This window comes from Trachurus japonicus, chromosome 9 (assembly GCF_045865225.1).
Source record: "Trachurus japonicus isolate A0001 chromosome 9, Traja_1.0".
NCBI lineage: Eukaryota > Metazoa > Chordata > Actinopteri > Carangiformes > Carangidae > Trachurus > Trachurus japonicus.
The window spans coordinates 16,184,464-16,207,135 of record NC_140915.1 but is presented as its reverse complement, the minus strand read 5'-3'; the positions used below and the strand labels follow the sequence as shown (position 1 = coordinate 16,207,135).

Below are 22,672 nucleotides of genomic sequence, written 5' to 3'. Positions count from 1 at the left end.
ATGTCTATGTGCCTGTCAGCAAAACAGTACAAACACAGTGGACATAACTCCTAAAGGTCCATTCATCAATCTGGTGGAATCTGCCCTTGCCCAGTGTCAGGTGGCAATAGCCATTTTTGTATTTAATGTGGAATCTAAAGCATTGATAACAACAATTAAAGTGAATGACTGAGGCACTTAACTGAAAGCACAACATGCATAACCTTAAACCAATCAATCTGAATGTCTGCTGATATTCCTTAAGGTTGGAGATCCTGGAAAAACAGTTTTAGCAGGCCACCTTTTGAAATTACACAAGTGAAAAGTCCAAGCTCCTTTCCTCAGACTCCTCTCTGAAGCCTCCAGAGCTCAGGAACGCACAACTTTTTGTTCACATCAGGGTGAAGCCGCGAAGGCGTCGCCCCCGCAGCGCAACCTAATGTAAAGAGAACTACAGTATGCAACCTGTGTGAGCAACGTGGCTTTCGGCGATACTGTGCAGCATCGCTAAATTTCCACTCGTGTTGTCTTTTCCGCGTAATTCGTTGAAGACTGATCGCACACACTATTAGTGCACAAAGAGCAGGACCCGCAGACGAGGGAGGGAGGGACAGAGATGGCAGTTTGATTGACACATCACGACCCAATCATCTTGAACGTCATCTTAAGTATGAACTCCGAAACTGTAGGGGGAGCTCTGAAGAGCAAAAAAGCCCAAAACAGTGAAAAAGCGACCGGACTTGCATAGTTCCCCTTTAACCTTTAATATTACCCGCCTTTCTTTACCTACATACCCTCTTTTCCTTCCTGTTTGTGGCTCCTTGTGTGGCCTTTTCAACAGTAAACGAGGCACAATGTTGTTTTTGTGGATAACAATGAAGCACCAATGGGTAGGAATTTGCTCTATCACAGAAAATACAGACTTGTTACTTGTCGGTAGCTTTGTGGAAGAAGAATGCCAAAAAACCTAGATGGTAAAAAAAAAAAAAAACACAATGTAAATATAATGAATGCAGGCAGCAACATGATTTCCTCGTGGATGTTAACACCCCTGGGTGGCATTCATCCCTCTGTCACATTTGGGAAATGCACAGAAGTGGAAATCGCATCCCCTCCCTCTTTAAAAAAAAAAAAAAAAAAAAGCACCATCTTGCTGTTTGCAATGTGTTTTCTTTTCTTTTTTCTTTTTTTTTTGTGCACCATCTGTCAGTAAATGTTACCCGTCCACGTGACGGTGAGCGGCGGTGGCGTATGACGGAGCGGAGGAGCAGCAACCCATGTTGTGCGGAGTAAGACGCTCCTCTCTCTCCGCCCCCCCCCCACTGTGACAAAGACAGAAACAAGAGCTTGTCACAGCATGGTCACTTCCCTACGCCTCCAGTGACAGCATTACTCACCAGCCAGACGTGCACTTGTTCCCGTGTTTCAGCCTCTGTCCTCATTTGTTTGCTGCTGCTCTGATTAATACTTGTACATGTGACGCCGTATGTGTGATTTTGTTTCTGCTATTGTATGGCACATAGATTTAAATACATAAAAACACAGAAGGAGAGAAACAGAGAGGTGAGGAGTGTATCTGCATCTGCAGTGTTGCTTTACACAGACAATGGATTCAATCAGTGGCATAGGGGTTGTAACGGAGCTGATCCCAGCCTGTGACTTCATTTTACCTGTTTTATGGTAAACAAATCCAGTCAGGATTTCAGAGGATTACTGTCCACATAATTTCTCCTCATCGAGTACTCTCACTTAATCCGCTCGGTATTTGCATTCATTTAAACCTTTTTTTTTTTTTTTGGCTCTCCTCTTTTTGCCAGTTGAAATTGTCCCTTTACAACCGCTGCTCATGAATTGTGACTACAGAAGGATTGTCCATGCTTGAGTGTCTATGTATGTTTGAATGTGTGAGAGAGAGAGAGAGTACTATTGCCATATGACAGATACAAACAGCCCACGATAAATCCAGGTGCTTATAGCTGTGGAAAGTTTTCGGGGGCCAGAAATTGCAGGACCGGATCTAGGGAATGTGCATCCGTGATAGCGAAATCGATTTCATTTAGAACTCATCAACCGCGGCTCCGAGAGTGACAGCAAATAACAAAGAAACAAACAGAGAGAGGAGGAGGAGGAGGACGGTAAAGAGAGAGAGAGAGAGAGCTGTGGGCCGCTTTCTGCTCCTCTGTTGATGTTGTTGTTGTTGTTGTTTTCAGAGAGACAGAGTGGAGCGTCCAACAGCGTAAAAGCGTTTCAGCCCTTTGTTCTTACTGTGTCGGGTAAATTGTATATATTGTGGAGGTCCTCGCAGAAAGTCAGGCGCTTGTGTTCCCAGCATCAATATCTTTTGTCACAGTAAATGTGTTCAGCAGCCAAAGACCAACATGTACAATTAAGGTTAGATAAATTACCATTAGAACAGAGAAGAGGGGTGGAGAGGCTTTTACTTCTCCTGGTTTCTTATTGTCTTATACTGTGTCTTATACTGTTTCTTTCTCATGATGAGCTGAGAATCCCGTTTGTAACTGTGAATCATCTGGGATTCTGCTCTGTCTTTGTGTTAATTGGATTTTTATGAGACATCACCAGCAAAAAAAAAAGGAAATATAAGAGTTTGTTGTTTATAGGTGTAGGTGGCATGCCGATGTTTGAAAAGTTCATTTTATTGGTTTTGTTTCATATACACAAGCTGGAGACAACCATTAGCATATAAGCACATATGCAAAACAAATTTTAACTTTACACTCACATTAAATGCAAATGCTAATTCAGACGGAGGGTTTGGTGTCGCAGCAGCAGCAGCAGCAGCAGCAATATGCCGCGCTCAGTTGGATGAGAACCGAAATCTTTTGTTGTAGCTGCACTAGAGTATAAAATCCAATATGTTCATAAATTCAAACACATTAATTCTTCCTTTAGCACTTCAAGGACATCTGGTTCATGCTGGAAGAAGTTTAGTGGAGCTGTTTGTAAGTTTTGCTACCGTTGAACTCACCAGCAGGGATGTTTATAACAACTTCCTCTTCCAAATACAAATCAGTGACAGTTTTGACAGAACAAGCTGATCAATGTAGACAGTAGAATTGATGTTGATATCAATGTTAGTATTTGACAACAAATGCATTATTCTACTGCTGATGGGAGAAATTAACATGGAGTTGTTTTCAAGGTAAATTCATGCAAAACCGCTGAAGCGCGTTCCCGTCGGGGACAGTTTTTCGAGATACAGTCTCTGCATTTGCCTCTAAAACAACTCTGTCTGGTAACGTTCTGTTATTATCTCATAGCGTGGTGAATGTGCAGGTCACAACTTGTCCACCAGAGCGTTTTGGAGTTGTTGGATTGTGTATTTGATGAGTTTGATGAGGGAAACCAAGAAATCCCATTAGCCTCCGTAGCGTACTGTAGCTCTGAGCAGCTCTCACGGCTCTGCTCCGCCGTTCTAAAAATAGCTTGCACCGACAATTAAAGGTAACGAACCTACTCCTAAAACTATAGGGATTATGGCAATGGGCCAATTTGCCAAAAATGTTGAACTATCTCTTTATTGTGTTTTGAGCCACGCAAAGATGAGTTTCTGTGACAAACAGACAATAAAGTTTTCTACAGTAATCTAATCTAATTTAATTAGTCTATAGGAAATATTCTGTGTTCAGCACCAGCCTTCAATTCCTTTACTCACCAACAGATGTTTCCAGAGGTGGAAAGATTTGCCAGTGTTAACTTTTGTCTCTATTGCGACTTTTCTTTAAACTAATTATCTACAAGAAAGAAACTGACTAGCTTTCCGATATAAAATCACTGTAGCCTAGAATCTGTCTGAAAGACGTTGCAATAAACTGTATTCAGAGGCAGATAAAACTCATAAACAGCTCCTTTGACATGCTTTTTCTGAGAAGTTGAGGAAACCAACTCACCATATGGTTGATTATGTGGCTGCTTTCATGTCAAAATATTCAATCAAACAACAAAGAAAAACAGAAAATCTTCTTGATTAAGAAGCTTGAAACAAATTAGTTTTGATGGTTGATGAATGATTTAGACAATTATCAAATATCAAGATTTGCTGTCCATTATTTATCAGTCTTGGTAGGAGATGCAGTCAGACAGCCCCATCAATATTCATCTTCAGTGTTCAAGGATCAAGGATTAAAGTGATCAGATAGTTTGAGCTGTGAGAGCAGAGACTTGAGGGTTATTTTACTTTCACAAAGCAGACTTTCCCTTTCATGTCCAACAACACTGGGACAACTTTAGACAAATCGCCAGGTTCCTCTCCCATCAGCCTCCTTGATCAGACTAATTATCCTTCCGGTGGCCGTCTTTATCTCCCCCATCACCTTTCAAACACTCGGTCATGTTGGAGGAGCCAGTCTGCCGTTTTACATTATTAGTTCCTTGCCAAGAGCAGGGGGGGAGGAGGGGAGGAGGGGAGGAGGGGAGGAGGGGGGGGGGTGTTTGGCCTCTCTTATGCAGAGAAGCAGAGCAAAATGAAGGTGAGGAAGATGGAAAGAGACGGCTCCTGCCTGCTCATTGCTGGGGGATGAGGAGGATGAGGATGAGGACGAGGAGGCGGTGGCGGCGGCGGTGGCGTTGACGGCCTAATCTCTGGCTCTGATTATCTTCTCATTACAATCAGACAGGAGCCACTCGAAGAAGAGGAGAATGTGCAATTACGCTCAAATCTCCCATGACTAAAACAGAGGATAATAAGCAGGGCTAGAACTGTGTGCTCACATCTAATCATTCAGTCTATTTAGTCATTCGTTCTGCAGCCGCATTCGACTACGGATGCAGATTTTTTTTTTTTTTGGGTGGGGAAGTTCAGGTGGAACCGGCTGAATTAGTAAACACCTGACTTATTTGGAAGATTAAAGTCTCTGCTTACTTTTTCTTGTATCTGTTGGTTTCAATCTCTTAATATCAAAAACAGAAATGTATTGTCAAGAGTGGTCAACGTTTGCAGAAAAATAATTGGCATGGATCAGGAAACCCTGCAGGATACAGTATGTACAACAAAAGGTTGTACAATAAAGCAAAACCCATCCTGTCTGACAGCTCTCATCCATGTTATCAACAATTTGAGCTTCTTCCTTCAGGCTTCCACCAATCAAAACCAACAGATATAAACCATCTTTTATTCCAACTACTGTCTCCCTTCTCAACCCTAGCTTATTGCACAGCGCACTTTAATTTTATAGAACACTTTGGCCATCTTGGTCTAGCAACAGCACAGTGTGATTAATTTTATCAACTATTTATTGCTTTTTGACTGTCAACATCTGCATTATGTCCATTGTTTACATCAGTGTATCTTGTTTTATGCTCCCCACTCCTGCAAATGAATTGCCCCATTGGGGACAAATAAAGTTGTTGAAGTTTAAGTTGAAAAACTGCAGAAAATAGGTTTAAAGCACCTGTATTTACAGCATGTCCATAATAAAAATCAAAAATCTATGCACTCTGGTTTATCAGGAGTAGGAAAAAGAGAAAAAGTTCAAGCAGAACTTTTCTCATGATCATGTCGCTGTCTGTGTCGCTGCGGCTGCGCCTTCTCCCAAAAAAGTGTCAGGGCAACTGAAGCATGTAAATAACTACATTTCAATTGACACCTCGATTTGAATGGTAAATGGGCTGACCTCCAATTTTCTCAGAGAATGGCTGTGCAGGGAAGAAATGGAGGGGAATGAAACACATATCCAGTAGACCAGAGGGAATAAGGCTAACCAAGCATGTTAAATCCTGTCTCCCTCCTCCTCGCTATCGTATGATGGAGGCGCCGACTGTGTGGACGACGACTCGGAAAAAAAGTTCTCATGAGAAGAACAAAAAAACTAAATGTTGTTTTTATTTGTTGTTTCTTTCTCACAGCTCTGAATCAACAGCCTGCCAGACACTTAAGTCTGATGAAAGGAAAGCGGTGGACAGCAGGGTGGACGTCGCCGCAGCCGCAGCCGCCGCCGCAGTTGCCACCGACAGAAACGGCTGCATCAAAGCAAAAGGACGCAAACACCACAGTCACCGCAGGGTCAGGAGGTGAGTTCGTCTTTGTGCTTCCACAAACGCTCAAGCAGCAACACTTTAAATCCATCAAAGAGTGTTTTCTTTTTTCCAAAGCTTTGTAAAAGAAAGTCAAGAAATCAGCAGCATTTAAAACATTTTCTTTCTTTCTTTCTTTTCTTTCTTTTTTTTTTTTTTTGCAGGATTGTAGATCAGAGTGATGATGAATGGTTTCACTTTTATTTGTTTTTTGTAGAGGCGCTTTTGTAGATTACAGCGCCGATGATAAAGTCTTTTTAACAGTACACTCTGTAGACTCCTCTGGGGTTTGTGAGGAAAAACGCAGCTAATCTCTATATTCTGGCGCGGGGAGGAATGTAAACACTCTTATCAGGTCGAGGCTCGGCGGAGAAATACAAAGATGTTGTGAGGAATTCTGCACTTTGTCATTCAGATCCTCTCTCGCGCCGACACCTTGAACCAGAAGCCTCCTTCTTTTCACTTCGCTTCGCACGCCGAGAATAGTTTTCAGTCTTCCTTTGATTCTGAGGTGGGAAAGAGCGAGATTTCTCTCTTCTTCTTTTTTTTTTTAAAGAAACTTCTTAATTAATCTGACACCTTCAAAGCTTTTGCACTTATGCGGCATGGAAGCAGCCGGTGATATGTAAAACACGACCGAATCCGTATTTGAAGTGTTCAGAGAGAGGATCATAAACATGAATCACTTCTTTTTGGGGGTGAACTTTACCCGGCGGCGGCATCAGCAGCAGCAGCAGCAGCGGCAGCGGCTTCTCCTTTTGTTTTTTAATTTAACAGCGAGCAATGAGAGCGCGCGGGCACGAGGGCGTCTGATAATCATTTTCCTGTTTATGCATCCAAGAAGAGATGCCAGATAGAAAAAAAAAAAAAAAAAAGGAAAACATGGTGAGAAAGATTTACAGTGTTTGTGAGCTGAGCTTCTTAACACTGAGGTGCTGAGTGAGGAATCACAGGGAACGTCGTCAGTGGAGTGGATTCAGCATGTTCATGTTTAAAGGGAGGATGCACAAACAGGCCGACGAGTCTGTTTATCCTATTAGTTTACTGGTTCAGTCATCACTTCACTCATTAATGATGCTGTTTCATGCTGCAACTCTTTCCTCAAAACTTAACGTCATGTTTCCTTAAAGCGCCTTAATCTCATCTGATGCTTGTACCAGACGCAACCTGGCTGCATCGCACAAGTTTGTGTATTTCAGACAGGCAAAACTTGGTGAAATTTGCCACTTTGGTCCTCTGAGACCTGTCATGCACTGTGTGACCACCGCAGATCAAACGATCGATGCACGGCCTCATGCATGATGCAGATCAGGCGGTCAGAGGTTCATGTCAACAACGGCAACACAGAGGGGTCAACTGAAAACGTACTTACCTCAGATTTTCTGTATTTTAGTTTTAATGTTCGGTTCAGTTTCTCTGTTATGATGTCATGCACCGATCAGGCCTAACATCATGACCACCTGCCTAATATTGTGTCGGTCCCACTTTTGCTGCCGAATACACAACATACTGTGATGCTCTGAGTGTTCTGACGCCTCTCTACCAGAACCAGCATCAACTTCTTCAGCGGTTTGAGCAGCAGTAGCTGGTCTGTTGGACCGGACCACACGGGGCCATGCAGCCCTCGCTCCCTCCCCATGTGTATCAATGAGCCTGTGGCTGATTCACTGCTGTTCCTTCCTTGGACTAACTGAATGCAGACCGGGAACACCATCACAAGAGCTGCAGCTGAGATGCTCTGACCCAGTCGTCTAGACAGTTTGGCCCCTTGTCCACTTGCTCAAATCCTTACACTGTCAATTCTTCCTGCTTATGATCAACTCAGGACGAAATGTCCACCTGCTGCCTAACGGGCGAGCAAGTCCTGATATGCAGCATGACGATTTTGTTGCAAGTATATTCTATTGGTTCAGAATCCAAACCAATCAATCTGCCGGAGAGCCTCAGGCTGCCGGAGAGCCTCAGGGCCGCAGAGACAGTTGATATTTTTAAGGGAAGGTTAAAAACACACCTTTTTAGTCAGGCTTTTAACTAGATTTTAAATTCTTCTCATGGTTCTATCTTATTTTATGTTTCTGCTTCTATCTGGCTTTTAAAGTTGTTATTAACCTTAAATAATTTTACTTGTTTTACTTATTTTATTTATTATCTTACATATTTTTATTTATTTATTTGTTTATTTACTTTTTATCTTTTTAAACTGTTTACCCTGTTAACTTATTTTTTCAGGGTTTTTATCCTATCTTATGTTTTTAGTTTTTAACTCCAGTGTTTCCTCAGGGGGGTCTTCCACGCTGGGAGCTGTGTCTGGGCTGCTGCTGGGGGCGCTGTCCCTGGGTCCCTTCGGCTCGGCTGGCTGTGGTCTGCCGGGGTCGGGGGGCCTGGGCGCTGGTGCCCCCTGTGGCACGGCCTGCGACTCCTCCCAGTGTGGACGGCCCAAAGATAGCGCTTCCTCAATCCTCAGTGTCATGCCATGTCTTATGGAGGTTATTTTCTATCATAAATCAAGAGCATATTATGTTGATTTGAGAGCATTACTTTTTGATTTGACGTTCAGAAAACTCTGCTCTCATATTCAAATTTACTCTGCTCGCGCTCAAACTATGTGCTCGATGTTTAAACCTGTGCTCTCGGATTCAAAGTTGCCCTGCTCGTGCTCAAACTTTGCTTTCGCATTCAAGTTTGCCCTGCTCGTGCTCAAACTGTGTGCTCGCACTTGGTCACAGCTGCCTGCGCAGAGTGTTTCCTCTTGCGCGGAGGAAAGTCCTGCTCTCGGATCTCTGCTCTGCTCACGGAGTTTCTGTCAACTGTCAACCAATAGAAGACCGGCTACTGTTGACCAATCAGATCATCCCTACTTCTATGCTTCTTTGTGGGTGCGTTCACTGTAATTCAAGGAGCGTCACATACGGGCGGGCACTCTTTCTACCGGGTTTATCTATTTCCGCCCCACAGGCTGTTAAATGTGGCGGCTCCCTTTATGTTTTGACAACTTTTGGAATAAAATATCAGTTAATTAATACACGAGCGCCCGTGCTTTTCATTACAATTAGGTTGCTATATAAACTTAAACTAGCAGTAGTAGCGGATGGGTGCCTTATGTATGTTTTTTTTATTTATCCACGTTCATCGGTATATATATTTTTATAGTCTAAATGCCAAGAGTCACTTGTAAGTGCTGTGATGGTACAGTGGTTAAGGCAGATGACAGTAGCTCTTTTTGTTGATCATGGGACCGCTGGTTCGAATCCCGGCCCTGCCGGCACCCTCATGGTTATGCTATTTGATTTTTATGATTTTTTTTTTTTCATTGAAACGCTTAACAAGAGATGGTGGGTTACCATGCGTGATTTAAAAAACATGATGAAATGGAAAATTAAAAAAATATGCCATGATGATAATAATTTTTGTGCGTGACACCCGGGGGTCAAAGCCAGGGGGCGCACTACTTTGGATCAGTGCTTTCCAAGAAGAAAGGAGACTGAGTGAGCGGGGAGACAGTCACCATGGCCGACCGAAGTACTCAAGTAAGTTTATTGTTTCATGTTGCCAGATACCTACTATATTGTACCTCTTTCATCTTTTTACAGTCTATGCTTTCATATCGTTTCAATATAGACCAATTGGGCGACATATCGTTAGTCGAACATCCGTCATTACTGCGGTGTCAGCTCCCAGTCAGTCAGCTTGGGCTCTGTGTGCGAAGCGGCCGTTTGAATGGAAGCGCCAAAAAGTGGACTTTTTCTCTTCTCTAGATAAGTCTAGGAAGGCTGAGGACATGTGCCGTCCTCGGCTGTTCTAATATCAGCAGAATACAACAACTTTAGACATAACGCAGCCCCTTACTTTAGGAGGACTGTCCATGAAGCTTTATTCATAAAAGAGCAACATCAACTGTCATTTTTAATTGTGTTGTAGATATTATACATTTCACTGATCGCAACGCAAGTGTGTGTTTTGAAAGCGAGGCTGATTTATGCATGGCCACATTAGGCTTAGCATTAGCTTCCCTGACACTACAAATTGTAGCCTATATTGAAACGATATGGAAGCATTAGACTGTAAAAAGATGAAAGAGGTACAATATAGTAGGTATCTGGCAACATGAAACAATAAACTTACTTGAGTACTTCGGTCGGCCATGGTGACTGTCTCCCCGCTCACTCAGTCTCTTTCTTCTTGGGAAAGCACTGATCCAAAGTAGTGCGCCCCCTGGCTTTGACCCCCGGGTGTCACGCACCAAAATTATTATATCATGGCATATTTTTTTAATTTTCATTTCATCATGTTTTTAATCACGCATGGTAACCCACCATCTCTTGTTAAGCGTTTCAATGAAAAAAAAAAAATCATAAAAATAAAATAGCATAAACATGAGGGTGCCGGCAGGGGCCGGGATTCGAACCAGCGGTCCCATGATCAATAAAAAAGAGCTACTGTCTCTGCCTTAACCACTGTACCATCAGAGCACTTAGAAGTGACTCTTGGCATTTAGACTATAAAACATATTATACCGATGAACGTGGATTAAATAAAAAAAACATACATAAGGCACCCATCCGCTACTACTGCTAGTTTATGTTTATATAGCTACCTATTGTAATGAAAAGCACGGGCGCTCGTGTATTAATTAACTGATATTTTATTCCAAAAGTTGTCAAAACATAAAGGGAGCCGCCACATTTAACAGCCTGTGGGGCGGAAATAGATAAACCCGGTAGAAAGAGTGCCCGCCCGTATGTGACGCTCCTTGAATTACAGTGAACGCACCCACAAAGAAGCATAGAAGTAGGGATGATCTGATTGGTCAACAGTAGCCGGTCTTCTATTGGTTGACAGTTGACAGAAACTCCGTGAGCAGAGCAGAGATCCGAGAGCAGGACTTTCCTCCGCGCAAGAGGAAACACTCTGCGCAGGCAGCTGTGACCAAGTGCGAGCACACAGTTTGAGCACGAGCAGGGCAAACTTGAATGCGAAAGCAAAGTTTGAGCACGAGCAGGGCAACTTTGAATCCGAGAGCACAGGTTTAAACATCGAGCACATAGTTTGAGCGCGAGCAGAGTAAATTTGAATATGAGAGCAGAGTTTTCTGAACGTCAAATCAAAAAGTAATGCTCTCAAATCAACATAATATGCTCTTGATTTATGATAGAAAATAACCTCCATAATGTCTCCCTAGCGTCAGTAGTGAGAGAGTGTGTGTGTGTGTGTGCGTGTGTGTGTGTAGTATGGAGTGTGGGAGGGAGGGGTTTTTACTTGTAATTGTTTTATTTTCTATGTGTGTAAAGCACTTTGTGTTGCATTTTCCATGTATGAAAGGTGCTCTATAAATAAAGATTGATTTGATTTGATTTGAAATTATCGAGGGACGTAAAGAAACTTTTGGCGCTATTTTGAGATTCCTGCCATTTCCTGGTTGCTGTTTTTCACATCTTGGAGTGTTTTTTTATTTTTTTATTTCTCTCATATTCTCCTCTCTCTGATAACTTGCCTGTCAACAGAAAGCAGCGTGTACTTTTCAACCATTAAGAAGTGTTTAGGGGCGGGACACCGCCGCGAAATGTCGTCCAGATAGAGACAGAGCGAGCAATTTTCTCTGGGTTGAGCGACATCGCTGGACGGAGCGATATGGCTCGCGGCACGTCAGGACAGGCTGATTGAAAAGTACGCATTCTAATCACTTTTTTTCGCTCGCTCGCGTCGCTGTATGTCAGGACACGGTGTAATATATCTCACTAACACTAACAGACATATTTTTTCACGTCAGTGACGTTTAGATTGAGCCTAGACGTTGAAATAATAGTGAACGGTGTCGGTCATGTTGTTGTTGTTGTTGTTGTGGTGTGAAAGTGACGATCATCAGGTCTGTTTCTGCCTGGGGTCGTGCTGCACATGTGAGAAATAGGTGACGGGCTGAATCTGTAGATCATGACATGCAGCCGTGAGGCAGTGTGTGTGTGTGTGTGTGTGTGTGTGTGTGTGTTGCTCTCAGCTGTTCAGATGAGCATCAAAATGAGGATGAAGACGTTTTCACAGCTGCTGTGCATACAGCACCCAGCCAGCGTGATCCCAGCAGCTTTAAGACTAAGCCCCCCCTCGTTCAGACCTGGTATTAACATCCATTTCCAGTGATCCCATCTCAAGCGCTCCGCTCCGAGTACAGGTGTGAACGCAGCCGAGATGCATTCATCAGACAGCCGATCGCTCAGACCACATACGGAGGCTGTGGTTCATCGGATGCCAGAAACTCTGCACATGGACATGGTGTGAAACACGGACAGGATTTCACACCTTCCTCTGATACAATCACAGTGAATCCGGTCTCACCTGTGTGTGGGAGATGGTTGCCTGCAAACAGACACCACCAGTTTATCTGTTTATCGTCACCTCAGACCACAAGGTCAGCAGAGGAGGACACGAGCCTGAGGAGAGACAGAGAGAGAGCAGCCAACATCCGACCTCCACAAAAGCTGTCGAGGCTACAAAGGCGATGCATCACACACACACACACACACACACACACTCACACACACACACCTCCCAGCTGCCACCGAGGGTTTCTCTGCTCTTCAAACAAAACAAAAAAACCGAGAGTTACACGAAAAATAAACATTTTAATTCATTTCCATTTAGTAAAAAGCGCCTAATGAGGCGGATCCATTTCAGAATATCTTCGCCTCAGTCACGAAGTCGCTTCAAGTCACTCGCCTGAGAGAGAGAGAGAGAGAAAGCTTCCTCTGTGGAGAAATTTGTTTTTCGGATTGTTATCTTGCTAATTGGCCAGCAGCTGCCCAATTTAGCAGAGCAACCAATGTTAATTATAACATGAAAACCACAACACAGCGACGGTGGCTTCCCAATAGAAGGAAGTATGTTAGCTCCAGTGAGCGACTTTTAGAAGGGAGGTGTTACAGTAACAAACCTGTTTAATTAACCTGGAAAAAGCCTGAAGCCGACGTGAAAAACCAAACCACAGTGCAGCGAAACGCACACACAAAGCAGGTGATGAATCTTTTATACGATGGCCTATCTCGGATGTAGTCACATGTATATACACTGTTTGTATGGTATTCATGTATGATTGCAGTAGAGCAGGGTGGGAGGAGGAAAAAAAACCACAACAACAACACGCTCTTCAGGAAAATAGGCTGCGTTCAGCGTGGAGCATATTCTCATCAGATGTCCCCAAATCCCTTTTTTCATACGCCATTGTTCTGCACAATCACCGTTCCCAGTGTAGCTGGCAATTGACTGCTCTCTCATTCTCTCCTTTCATTCTCTGCACCTCATCAAAAGAAACTGTTTCTGCTGGCAAAGAAGAAGAACGGAAAAAAAAAAAATGCAAATGCAAATGCTGCTCGCCTTGTGCTCTTTCTGTACAAGGCCAGAATGGTAGAGGTGTTAATGAGTGACAAAGCGTTCTCATTACCAGGAGAGGGTACTTGGGCTTGGTCTGTCTAATCAGCCCTAATGCATTTCAGTTCCTAATGCTCCCAAACTGCCGACTGCACCGAGCAGGGCCATTCATTACAGCCAGACGTTCTCCTGCATCCGAAGCAACGGGGCACGTCCAGAGCTGAGGAGGAGGAGGAGGAGGAGGAGGAAGAGTGTGGTGGTTTGTCACTGTCTGGGTCACTTCTGGTCACACTCACCTCTGGTGCACGACCTGCTGTTTGTGCAACATGAGGTATACGTTTATTTACAGTGGCATCATGCAAACATTTGGGCACCACTGGTCACAATGTCTGTTCATGTGATGTTTATTGTTGCATGATTTCTTCTTAAATGATTGTTGTGTTGATTGTCTGTCTGTCCTTTTTAGTTTCTTTTTTTATTTATGTATATACTTCACCATTTTAGATGTGTTTTAGGTAGTATCGAGTAAATCGTATATTAAGTAATACTGTTGTGTTGTTTTATAGGCTGGAAATTAACATCTTGCCCAGTTGAAAATTAGCCACTTGGCTAACACTGGCACATTTACAGTAGTGTCAATTAACGTGCACTGTTCCTGTAAAAATTATGAATAAATAACATTTAAACAAGTGCCGTGCCATGAAGGCATAAAAGGTTACAGATGACACATTCTCTTTACATTTTAAACCATTTTTTTTTCATCTTTTACATACTGTAGAAAAGGAAAAGGGTCCGTAGCAAAAGGTTGTCCACCCTGCATAGTTAGTACCTAGTAACCTCCCCTCACAGTGAGTAAATAGTAAATATCTTGTCTGATACTTTGGTCAAAGTTATCTGAGAGCTCAAGTCTCCTGGGTTTCACATTTCTTTTGCAGGCTGCTGCTTTGTTTCCTCTTTTCACTCTAAAACTGTAGAAAACAAAAATAATACACCGATATTGCTTAAAATATCGCAAAAAAGGTGTGTTTCATGTTTAACTTTATGCCTTTTGGAGATCATTCCATCTTCCTCTTGCTGAACTGTTCACATTAACAGACATTTTGACCGGGGGTGCCCAAACTTTTTCACAATGCCACTGTACTAGGATTTGGCAAAAAACAACAACAACAATAAAAAAAAGTGTTGTTGTGCGTCTGCTGTTTGTTGACATGTTTGATGTGTTAATGCCCAGAGCTCTCTAACTCTGAGCTGTGAAAATATTTGGATATTGATAGTGTGATTCAGAAAATGAGTTAATCTGTTCTGCCGCGCAGCACAAGATCTGGTTTAGTTTGTTGTATTATTCGGAAATTAAATCTCCACGGAAGCTGCTGATTTACCCACTTTGGTCTTTAATGTGGAGGAAATTAAACTTTAAAGGTGTGGATTTCAAAGCGCATTTGCTGCAGCCTCACGTCACGTCTCATTGGCGCAGATGGATTCATAGCGGCGGTCTCTCTCTCTCTCCCGGGGGGATGGGGGATGGTGGGCTTGATGCTTTTGAGTGCAGCCTAGCGAAAGTTGTATAGTACAGAATTGGAAACTCATTGATTACAACAATTTGTTTTCCCCTTCATGTTGTTTCTGAGATTCTTTTCGGCGGCGGAGTAGAAAATATTCGTGTCAGGAGGGAATCAACACGAACACAACTGGAAGGGAAATTTGCATAAACTTCCTCACATCTGCGAGTCGCAGCGGGCAGCAGCAGGTGCTTTTTGTGAGATTTAATTTTCAGTGGAAAGCATCTTTTCTCATCTGCAGCGTTCAGGTTCATCAGTTTGAACATATTAAACCTCTTTATCTCAAATTGTCTCCTACACAGGCTCTTGTAAATAGTTATTTCCCCTGTTGGAGGAAAGACTGAGATTGTCTCACTGGATTTACAACCTCAACGTTGAACGCCTCTGCTGCGACATTATGACATCACAGTGATCTATCTATCTATCTATCTATCTATCTATCTATCTATCTATCTATCTATCTATCTATCTATCTATCTATCTATCTATCTATCTATCTATCTATCTATCTATCTATCTATCTATCTATCTATCTATCTCTCCATCCATCCATCCATCCATCTCTCTATCTATCCATCCATCTATCTATCCATCTATCTATCTATCTATCTATCCATCTATCTATCTATCTATCTATCTATCTATCTATCTATCTATCTATCTATCCATCTATCTATCTATCTATCTATCTATCTATCTATCTATCTATCTATCTATCTATCCATCTATCTATCTATCTATCTATCCATCCATCCATCCATCCATCCATCCATCCATCCATCCATCCATCCATCCATCCATCCATCCATCCATCCATCCATCCATCCATCCATCCATCCATCCATCCATCCATCCATCCATCCATCCATCCATCCATCCATCCATCCATCCATCCATCCATCCATCCTCACATGAGAGATTGTTGACATTCTGCTGAGATTTATTTACTTTTTTCAGTTTTTTGTTATAATCATTCTTAAAAATGGCCGCCGTCCTTTGTCAGTATTGCGCCTCTCCACTTTATTGGAGTTTTCTTTTGTCTGGTTTGTGTTTGGTTATGTAAAACCACCATGTCATTGAAACATAACATAATTAAAATCACAGTCACATGAAAAAAGACAGAGACAGCAAACTAGTGCAGTAGAGAAGATAGAGCCAGTGAATTGTTCTGATGATGGTGATGGTGGTGGGAACGCTTGATGAATGATGAATGAATTATCAAAGTAGTCGCTGATTCATTTTCAATTCATTAGTTTTTTTTAGTTCTGTAGTGAATTTCCTCCTAAACCAGGACAACGACGCTGCAGCAGTGAAGTCGGTTCCTCAAAAGAGTCATGAAGGGTTGTTTCTTTCCTTTCCTCCCAGCGGGTTCAGGACGAAGCAGCGACTCGGCGCTCAGTTGTTTCTCTCTTGATCGGCCTGATGGACGATCAAGTGAAAGAATCTGAGAGGTTTCAATCTGACAGGAGATTAGAGCGTGCAGTGACGATGTACAGCGGCGGGAGCGGCGGACTCATCGTTCACATCGTCCCAGCATCACTTGTTGATTCAGTGTCTCCGTGCCATTAATGATGCGAACGCTCCATCACTCCTGCATGATATTTATTCATCATCAGCTCTGATTTAACCTTCACCAGGAGGCCAGTTTTCCCAATAAAGCCTCATTTCTCACCTCATTATTAAAGCCAAGGTGCCGTCGCTGGAGTGACTCACGGTCAAAAGCATCTTGCTCGCTCCTTCCTGCCTTTTGCGTCTTGTGAATTTAACTCAGCCTGTGCTTGAAAGGCTCAATTCAATGAGCCTGTAGCGCTTGAAAGGCCTTCATTTCCTTTTCCGCATCAGTCATTTTTCAAAGAGGAATGAAGTGGACCTCTGGACGGCAATCAAGCCGGTCAACACACCGAGTCTGACGTGCTTCTTTTTTATTTTTTTCCTGTTGTGATAAATTCACACTTTCAGAAGACAAGAATATCTCAGGCTAGCATAAGTGTGTTGTTGCATGTGTAAATGTGTGCAGGCGCCTGGTGACTGTAATTTAGATCCTCTACAGCCAAGTTAACATGTTTATACATCAGCGTGTTCACAAAAGGACATTATATCGAGAGCGTGTTCCTAATAATCTGGCTACTGAGGGCGTTTCTCAGACCTATTTAACATTAAGGAGATACTCCATCAATCTTTTCCACATCAAAGTCAATTTATTAGACATGAGGAGGACCTCGCTCAGCCTTCAGTTGGCTGTTTAATGTCCTCTTTGGCTCAGAAGGAGCTTTGTCAAGTCTAATAAAACTGCATCAGTGACATTACTTGATTGATCTTGGCTCGAGGCTCGGAGACAGCTTTTTTTTTTCTTCTTACTTTTAATGCAGAAAGGCTGCATTAGAAACTGAAAGCGAGGAGTTTGAAGGACGTAGGCCCAGATAGACGGGGTCTAAAAAGGATGATTGGGTTAAAACCCTGTGAATCCTGAGCTGTCTTTTTAGGGTTATGGGAGGATCTGAATTATATCTGATGTGATCGGAGCGTGTCCAGTCCAGACTTTAAAGGGATAGTTCAACATTTTTGGCAAATTGGCCCATTGCCATAATCCCTATAGTTGAAGGAGTAGGTTCGTTACCTTTAATTATCAGTGCAAGCTATTTTTAGAATGGCAGAGCAGAGCCGCTAGCTGCTCACAGCTAAGCTACGGAGGCTCATGGGATTTCTTGGTTTCCCAAGCTGTCAATGCATTTGCCTCTAAAACAACTCTGTCCATAATGTTATTATCTCATAGCGTGGTGAATGTACAGGTCACAACTAGTCCACCAAAGCGTTTTGGAGTTGTTGGATTGTGTATTTGATGAGTTTGATGAGGGAAACCAAGAAATCCCATTAGCCTCCGTAGTGTAGCTCTGAGCAGCTCGCGGCTCTGCTCCGCCGTTCTAAAAATAGCTTGCACCGACAATTAAAGGTAACGAACCTACTGCTATGACTATAGGGATTATGGCAATGGGCCAGTTTGCCAAAATGTTGAACTATCCCTTTAAATCATAGTTTGAAATATCTGCGCAACTACATTTTCAGATTATTGAGGATTTTGTGTGTGTGTGTGTGTGTGTGTGTGTGTGTGTGTGTGTGTGTGTGTTTCCTGCACACTATGGACCTGTGGTTGATTCATATTAAAACGAAGCAACAGTCTAGAGGATGTTTTGGTTTCTTTTTACAACCATCTAGAAAATTAAAAAGTAAATAAAAAACTAATTAAATTGCCAGACTTTGTAGGATTATAAACTCAGCAACACACCTCGTTAATCAAACTGAATAAACCAAATCCCACAGTTAGGAAGCTGCTGCTGCTGAAGTTCGCCGAGAGCAGCTAACGGGACGTAACAAACACAACCCTTCTCCTCCTCCTCCTCCTCCTCCTCCTCCTCCTCTGAGCGAAGCCATGTCGTCACGAGCCTTGGTTCGGTGAAGCTCGCTGGCGTGCGATCTGTTTTGTGCTTTATCCCAGTCTGGATGGGATTTCATCATTCTGTTGTGATGGGATCATCTCATATGGGACATTTGGCTCACGGATAATCTTGCTTACGATTGTTGTGAGAGGGAATCAGGATGCGTTTATGTGCAGTGATGTGGTGCCAATGATGAGTCATGTGGATTATTTTAACCCATCCATTCTGTGAGGGGTTTTTTTTCTTTCTTTTAAATAATTTATCATCACAGCAAACTCATCAAAGAATATATTTTTAGTACTTTGTGACTTTCTGAACAAGTGAGTCCCATTATCGACTTCAGTCGCCTAAAACCTTTGGATCCAAGCTGTGAACGGTATCTGACGAGGATTTTCAAACGGTGTCGTCTCTTATAGAGGGAGTTTCACACTACAGGCATGAAATGCACAGACAAATCTGTAGGTAACACTTCTAAGGAGGTGAAGGAAGTCATCCTGTGTAATCTCTCACGCTGTGTATTGATGCACCGTGGCTATTAATACAACCTGTGGGAGGGATGGGTGTGCCCGATAACTTCAGAAAAAAACTTTAAATTTACATTTGTTGCGTTAGTTTTGCTCATATTGTTGGTTGACAACATTTGAAAGTGACACAGCACACTCACCTGTTTTCACCGGGACTATTTTGTCACTAGAAAGAAGCTTTTCTTTCAGTGTTTTGAACTTTAAATTCATATTTCTCATGGTTTTTGTTGTTGTTTTTTCCCCCCGTATCTGTGCAGGCAGCTAGACGACTGAAAAGGTTGCGGAAAAGTCACAGTTCTGACAAATAACCTCTGATATATGTTTGTTGATCCAGGAGGCGATATAGTATTTGTGGTTTTAAGAACCAAAAAACATCTAAATCTTGTTTTACTTGTCTCCTCTCTCAGGCTTCTCTCTGGTTGGTGTCAGCCAATCAGAAAAGAGGAGGCTCTGAGTCTGTCTTCTGATTGGCTGACTGTTTCCTGAGTGATAAAATATTAATAGATTTCAGGTAAAAAATATTCAAAGAAACTAAATCCTGCAAGGTTTTGATGGTGGGTCCAGGTGGGCGTGGCTTGGTGGCTGCTTTGTTGTGACATCACAAAGTTACAGAAGTCCAGACGGTTCGTTTTAAGGCTTCGGTTTCTGAACCCAGACTGTGTGGATTACTCTGTGGACTGAGGCTTTGTTACTCTTACAGTGTTAATATAGAAACTAGACCTGATGTATAATCAAAGTACACATGTAAATCTAACTTTATACAATGTTTGACCTTTATCTTTGGCTACAGTCGATATTTGCGTAACAATTGTGTATCTAATGACAAACATAAGGGAGTTTTTTCAGAGAATCATCAGCCTGAGTAAAACTGAACCTTGAATGATTCACACTCAGAGTCTGTTTGACCTTTTTGAGTTTACCTAATGGGAGAGTTTGGAGCGGTCCACAGCTCCGGTCGGTTGAGCGCTGTCAGAGGCCTTGGCTCAGAGTGTGTGTCAGTGTGCTGCAGTGTGAAACCCTGCAGGAGGAGACACCCAGCTGCCCTTCCCCTCCCCAACTCACAGCTCCTTCACAGTGTTGATAGCACAGGTCTCCAGTGATAACAGGAAACCTTGGGTGTTCAGAATCACAGGACTCCAGAGTATATACAGTATATACAGTGTATATATATATATGCAATTTCATGGACCAATAAAATCCTGAAAACATCCGTATGAACAGACGATACAACTAGGGATGTCATGACAATAGATTTTCTTGGTACGATTATTGTCAGAGAAATAATCACAATATTACGATTATTATGCATTCATTAATTTCACAACACTATGAATGATTAAAATCAAATATAGTCAAAATATAAATACATTATATACTAATTATATACACAAAATATTTGATGTATCAAATTATATACTGTAGGACCAGTTATTAATCCCCCAGGGGAAGTGTTTGAAATATTCAAGTCATTATTTGTCATCTATACCAAATGTTTCAGTTTATTTAAATCTTTTTTTTTTTTTTTTGCAAATGCAAGCTAACATTTAAATTCCTAGTTGATGTGTAGCTTTGTTTTCAATAAGCCTCCTCAGCGTCTGTGCTCTACTACAGTGTGCTTTTTTCTTCTGATGCCTCAGTCTGTGATGATCAAAAAATGTCCCCCAACAAAAAACTCACCGTTTTGGAGCTTTGTAACAAGGTTTTCAGCTTATTCATGCCATTTTCTAACCAAAGCAACAAAAGGTTAAAGGACTGTGAAGGTCTGACTCACATTGATCAGGTAGTGGGGCAGAGAGTGACTCCATTCAAGCCCCAGATACTGGGATTCAGGAGCTGCGTGAGTGAGTCAGACTCCTCCTCACCAGGCTGCTGAATCGGTGCAGCTCAGATCTCCTCAGTAGAAATAATAATAATATAGAAGTGTCCCCTGTGCTCTGTCTCTGCTCGCAGCCCCTCCTTTGATGAGGAGCTCTCCCCTCGGCCCAAAGGGAAGAAGAAGAAGAGAAAGTCTGAACGGAAGAGGAAAAGGAAAAGGTCAGTTCCCCCAGAATGAGATGACTCTGCGGTGCGGTGTGTTATTTGGCTCCTCTTTCCTGAAATAAGTAAACTCAGCGGTGGCACAGTGCGCTCTCTCTTTCTCTCTCTCTAGACTTCAAGTTTGTACCTTCTCCTGCTTTCAGGTCTCCTTCCCACAGCCTGTCGCCACTGAGGAAGAAGAAAAAGAAGAAGAAGAAGAGCTCCAAGAAGAGCAAGCGACATAGGTACTGCAGCTTCTTGCTTACTATGACAATATATTTTTTAAATGGTATGACATTTATTTTTAGGCGACTCATACTGTATTTTCCTCCCTCTTGCAGGTACACCTCCAAGAAGTCAAAACACAGGTATGGATCTGATCACTGCAGGGTTTTGTGCATGTCATGTGGCTCTCACTTGGATGCATCCCCGTCTTAAATGTGTTTTGTTTTTCTTAACATTTAGCCCAGTAAAGATTTCTGAATCCAGCTTTAGCGAGACTTAATGCTCGGCTGTTCTCTTTCATCTCTCCAGCTCCTCCAGTTTAAAACACAAGAAGAGGGATGAGCGCAAGCACAAGAAAAGGTCAGTCTGCAATTGTTGCATCAGAGTCGTGCACACCTTCCAAATCCTACACCACTTTTTTTTTTGACCTCCTCCTCCCCCTCCTGCTCCTCCTCCTCCTCCCTTCTCCATGGTAAGCCCATCCACAATGGCCAAGGAAGAAAAGAGCGAGGATCCTCCAAAAGTGCTTTCGTGTAAAAAGGGCACAAGGGGCGAATTCAAAACGTGCAGCTTAAATAAACCCTTGCAAAAAAAAAAAAAAAGGGAGGAAAACAGATTGAAAACTAGAGCCACAGAAAGAGGAGAAAGAAAAAGGGGTGAGAGAGGGTAAGAGAAACCAATTTCATGCTGTGATCTTGCAACGTTTTATAATTTGACTCTGGATGAGCGAGCTGTTGTTTGTAAGCGCGGAGCCAAGTTCAGCCGCTGTTTACTTCAACAGAAACCACGGCTTTCCAGCTCACGACGACTTCTCCCCTCTTTCTTCTTTTTGTTCCTTTCATGCCTTCAATACCGTTCTCATGTGCCTCCCCCCCCCCCCCCCCCTTTCTTTTATTTCTTTTTTTTCTTTTGTTCAAACACAGTTCATATATTCCAGGACTCCTTCACGTAGTGAGGAGGGGATTGAGAAAATAGGTCTCGGAGCATTTCACACACGGAGGAGAGGATGAATTATTCATCCTTCAGCTTGGAACAGACTGGATCTGATTGTGCTTTTGTCTTCTTTTTTTTTTGACGACGCAGCTCAGATTTTAACAACATACATGCTCCACACGGCTGCAACCAAACGATCATTACTGATAATATATGCTTTGATAAATCTGCAGTAACAGGTGAACAGCTGAATCTAAAGACTTGAGTTGTGATGTGTTGCTGCCTTCATCTCTTCTTTTGGGTGCACATGTATTTGTTTTTTCTTTTTTGCCCAAACCAGTCAGCAGCAAGTTTCAGTTTACACAGCTTTAGTGGCAGTTGAAAAGACTATTAGGATATTACACACACATATTTCCTATAGATGGAGTTGTTTTGAATGTGTTATATGAATAAACTTTGACCTGGACCTGAACAGTGACTTAAACCAGACAGACTTTTAACTTTCACATGTAATAACTTTCTTTTATTTGGGCATTTTACACCTTTTTGGACTAAACAGTGTGGAGAGACAGAACGTTGGAGGACATATAGAAACAAAACACCAGGTCCAGTT

The 22,672-nt window shown here is 42.5% G+C and overlaps 1 protein-coding gene across 1 annotated transcript in view; it reads left to right on the top strand.

The window, feature by feature from the left end:
- The window catches only part of srrm4 (serine/arginine repetitive matrix 4), a 78,639-nt gene that overhangs the window by 41,508 nt on the left and 14,459 nt on the right, over window positions 1–22,672 (top strand). Inside the window, exons 2-6 of the mRNA XM_085786250.1 lie at window positions 5,845–6,009; window positions 20,836–20,919; window positions 21,066–21,146; window positions 21,243–21,269; window positions 21,436–21,486. Of these exons, the coding sequence (XP_085642376.1) occupies window positions 5,845–6,009; window positions 20,836–20,919; window positions 21,066–21,146; window positions 21,243–21,269; window positions 21,436–21,486 (408 nt within the window). The remainder of the gene's footprint in view (window positions 1–5,844; window positions 6,010–20,835; window positions 20,920–21,065; window positions 21,147–21,242; window positions 21,270–21,435; window positions 21,487–22,672) is intronic.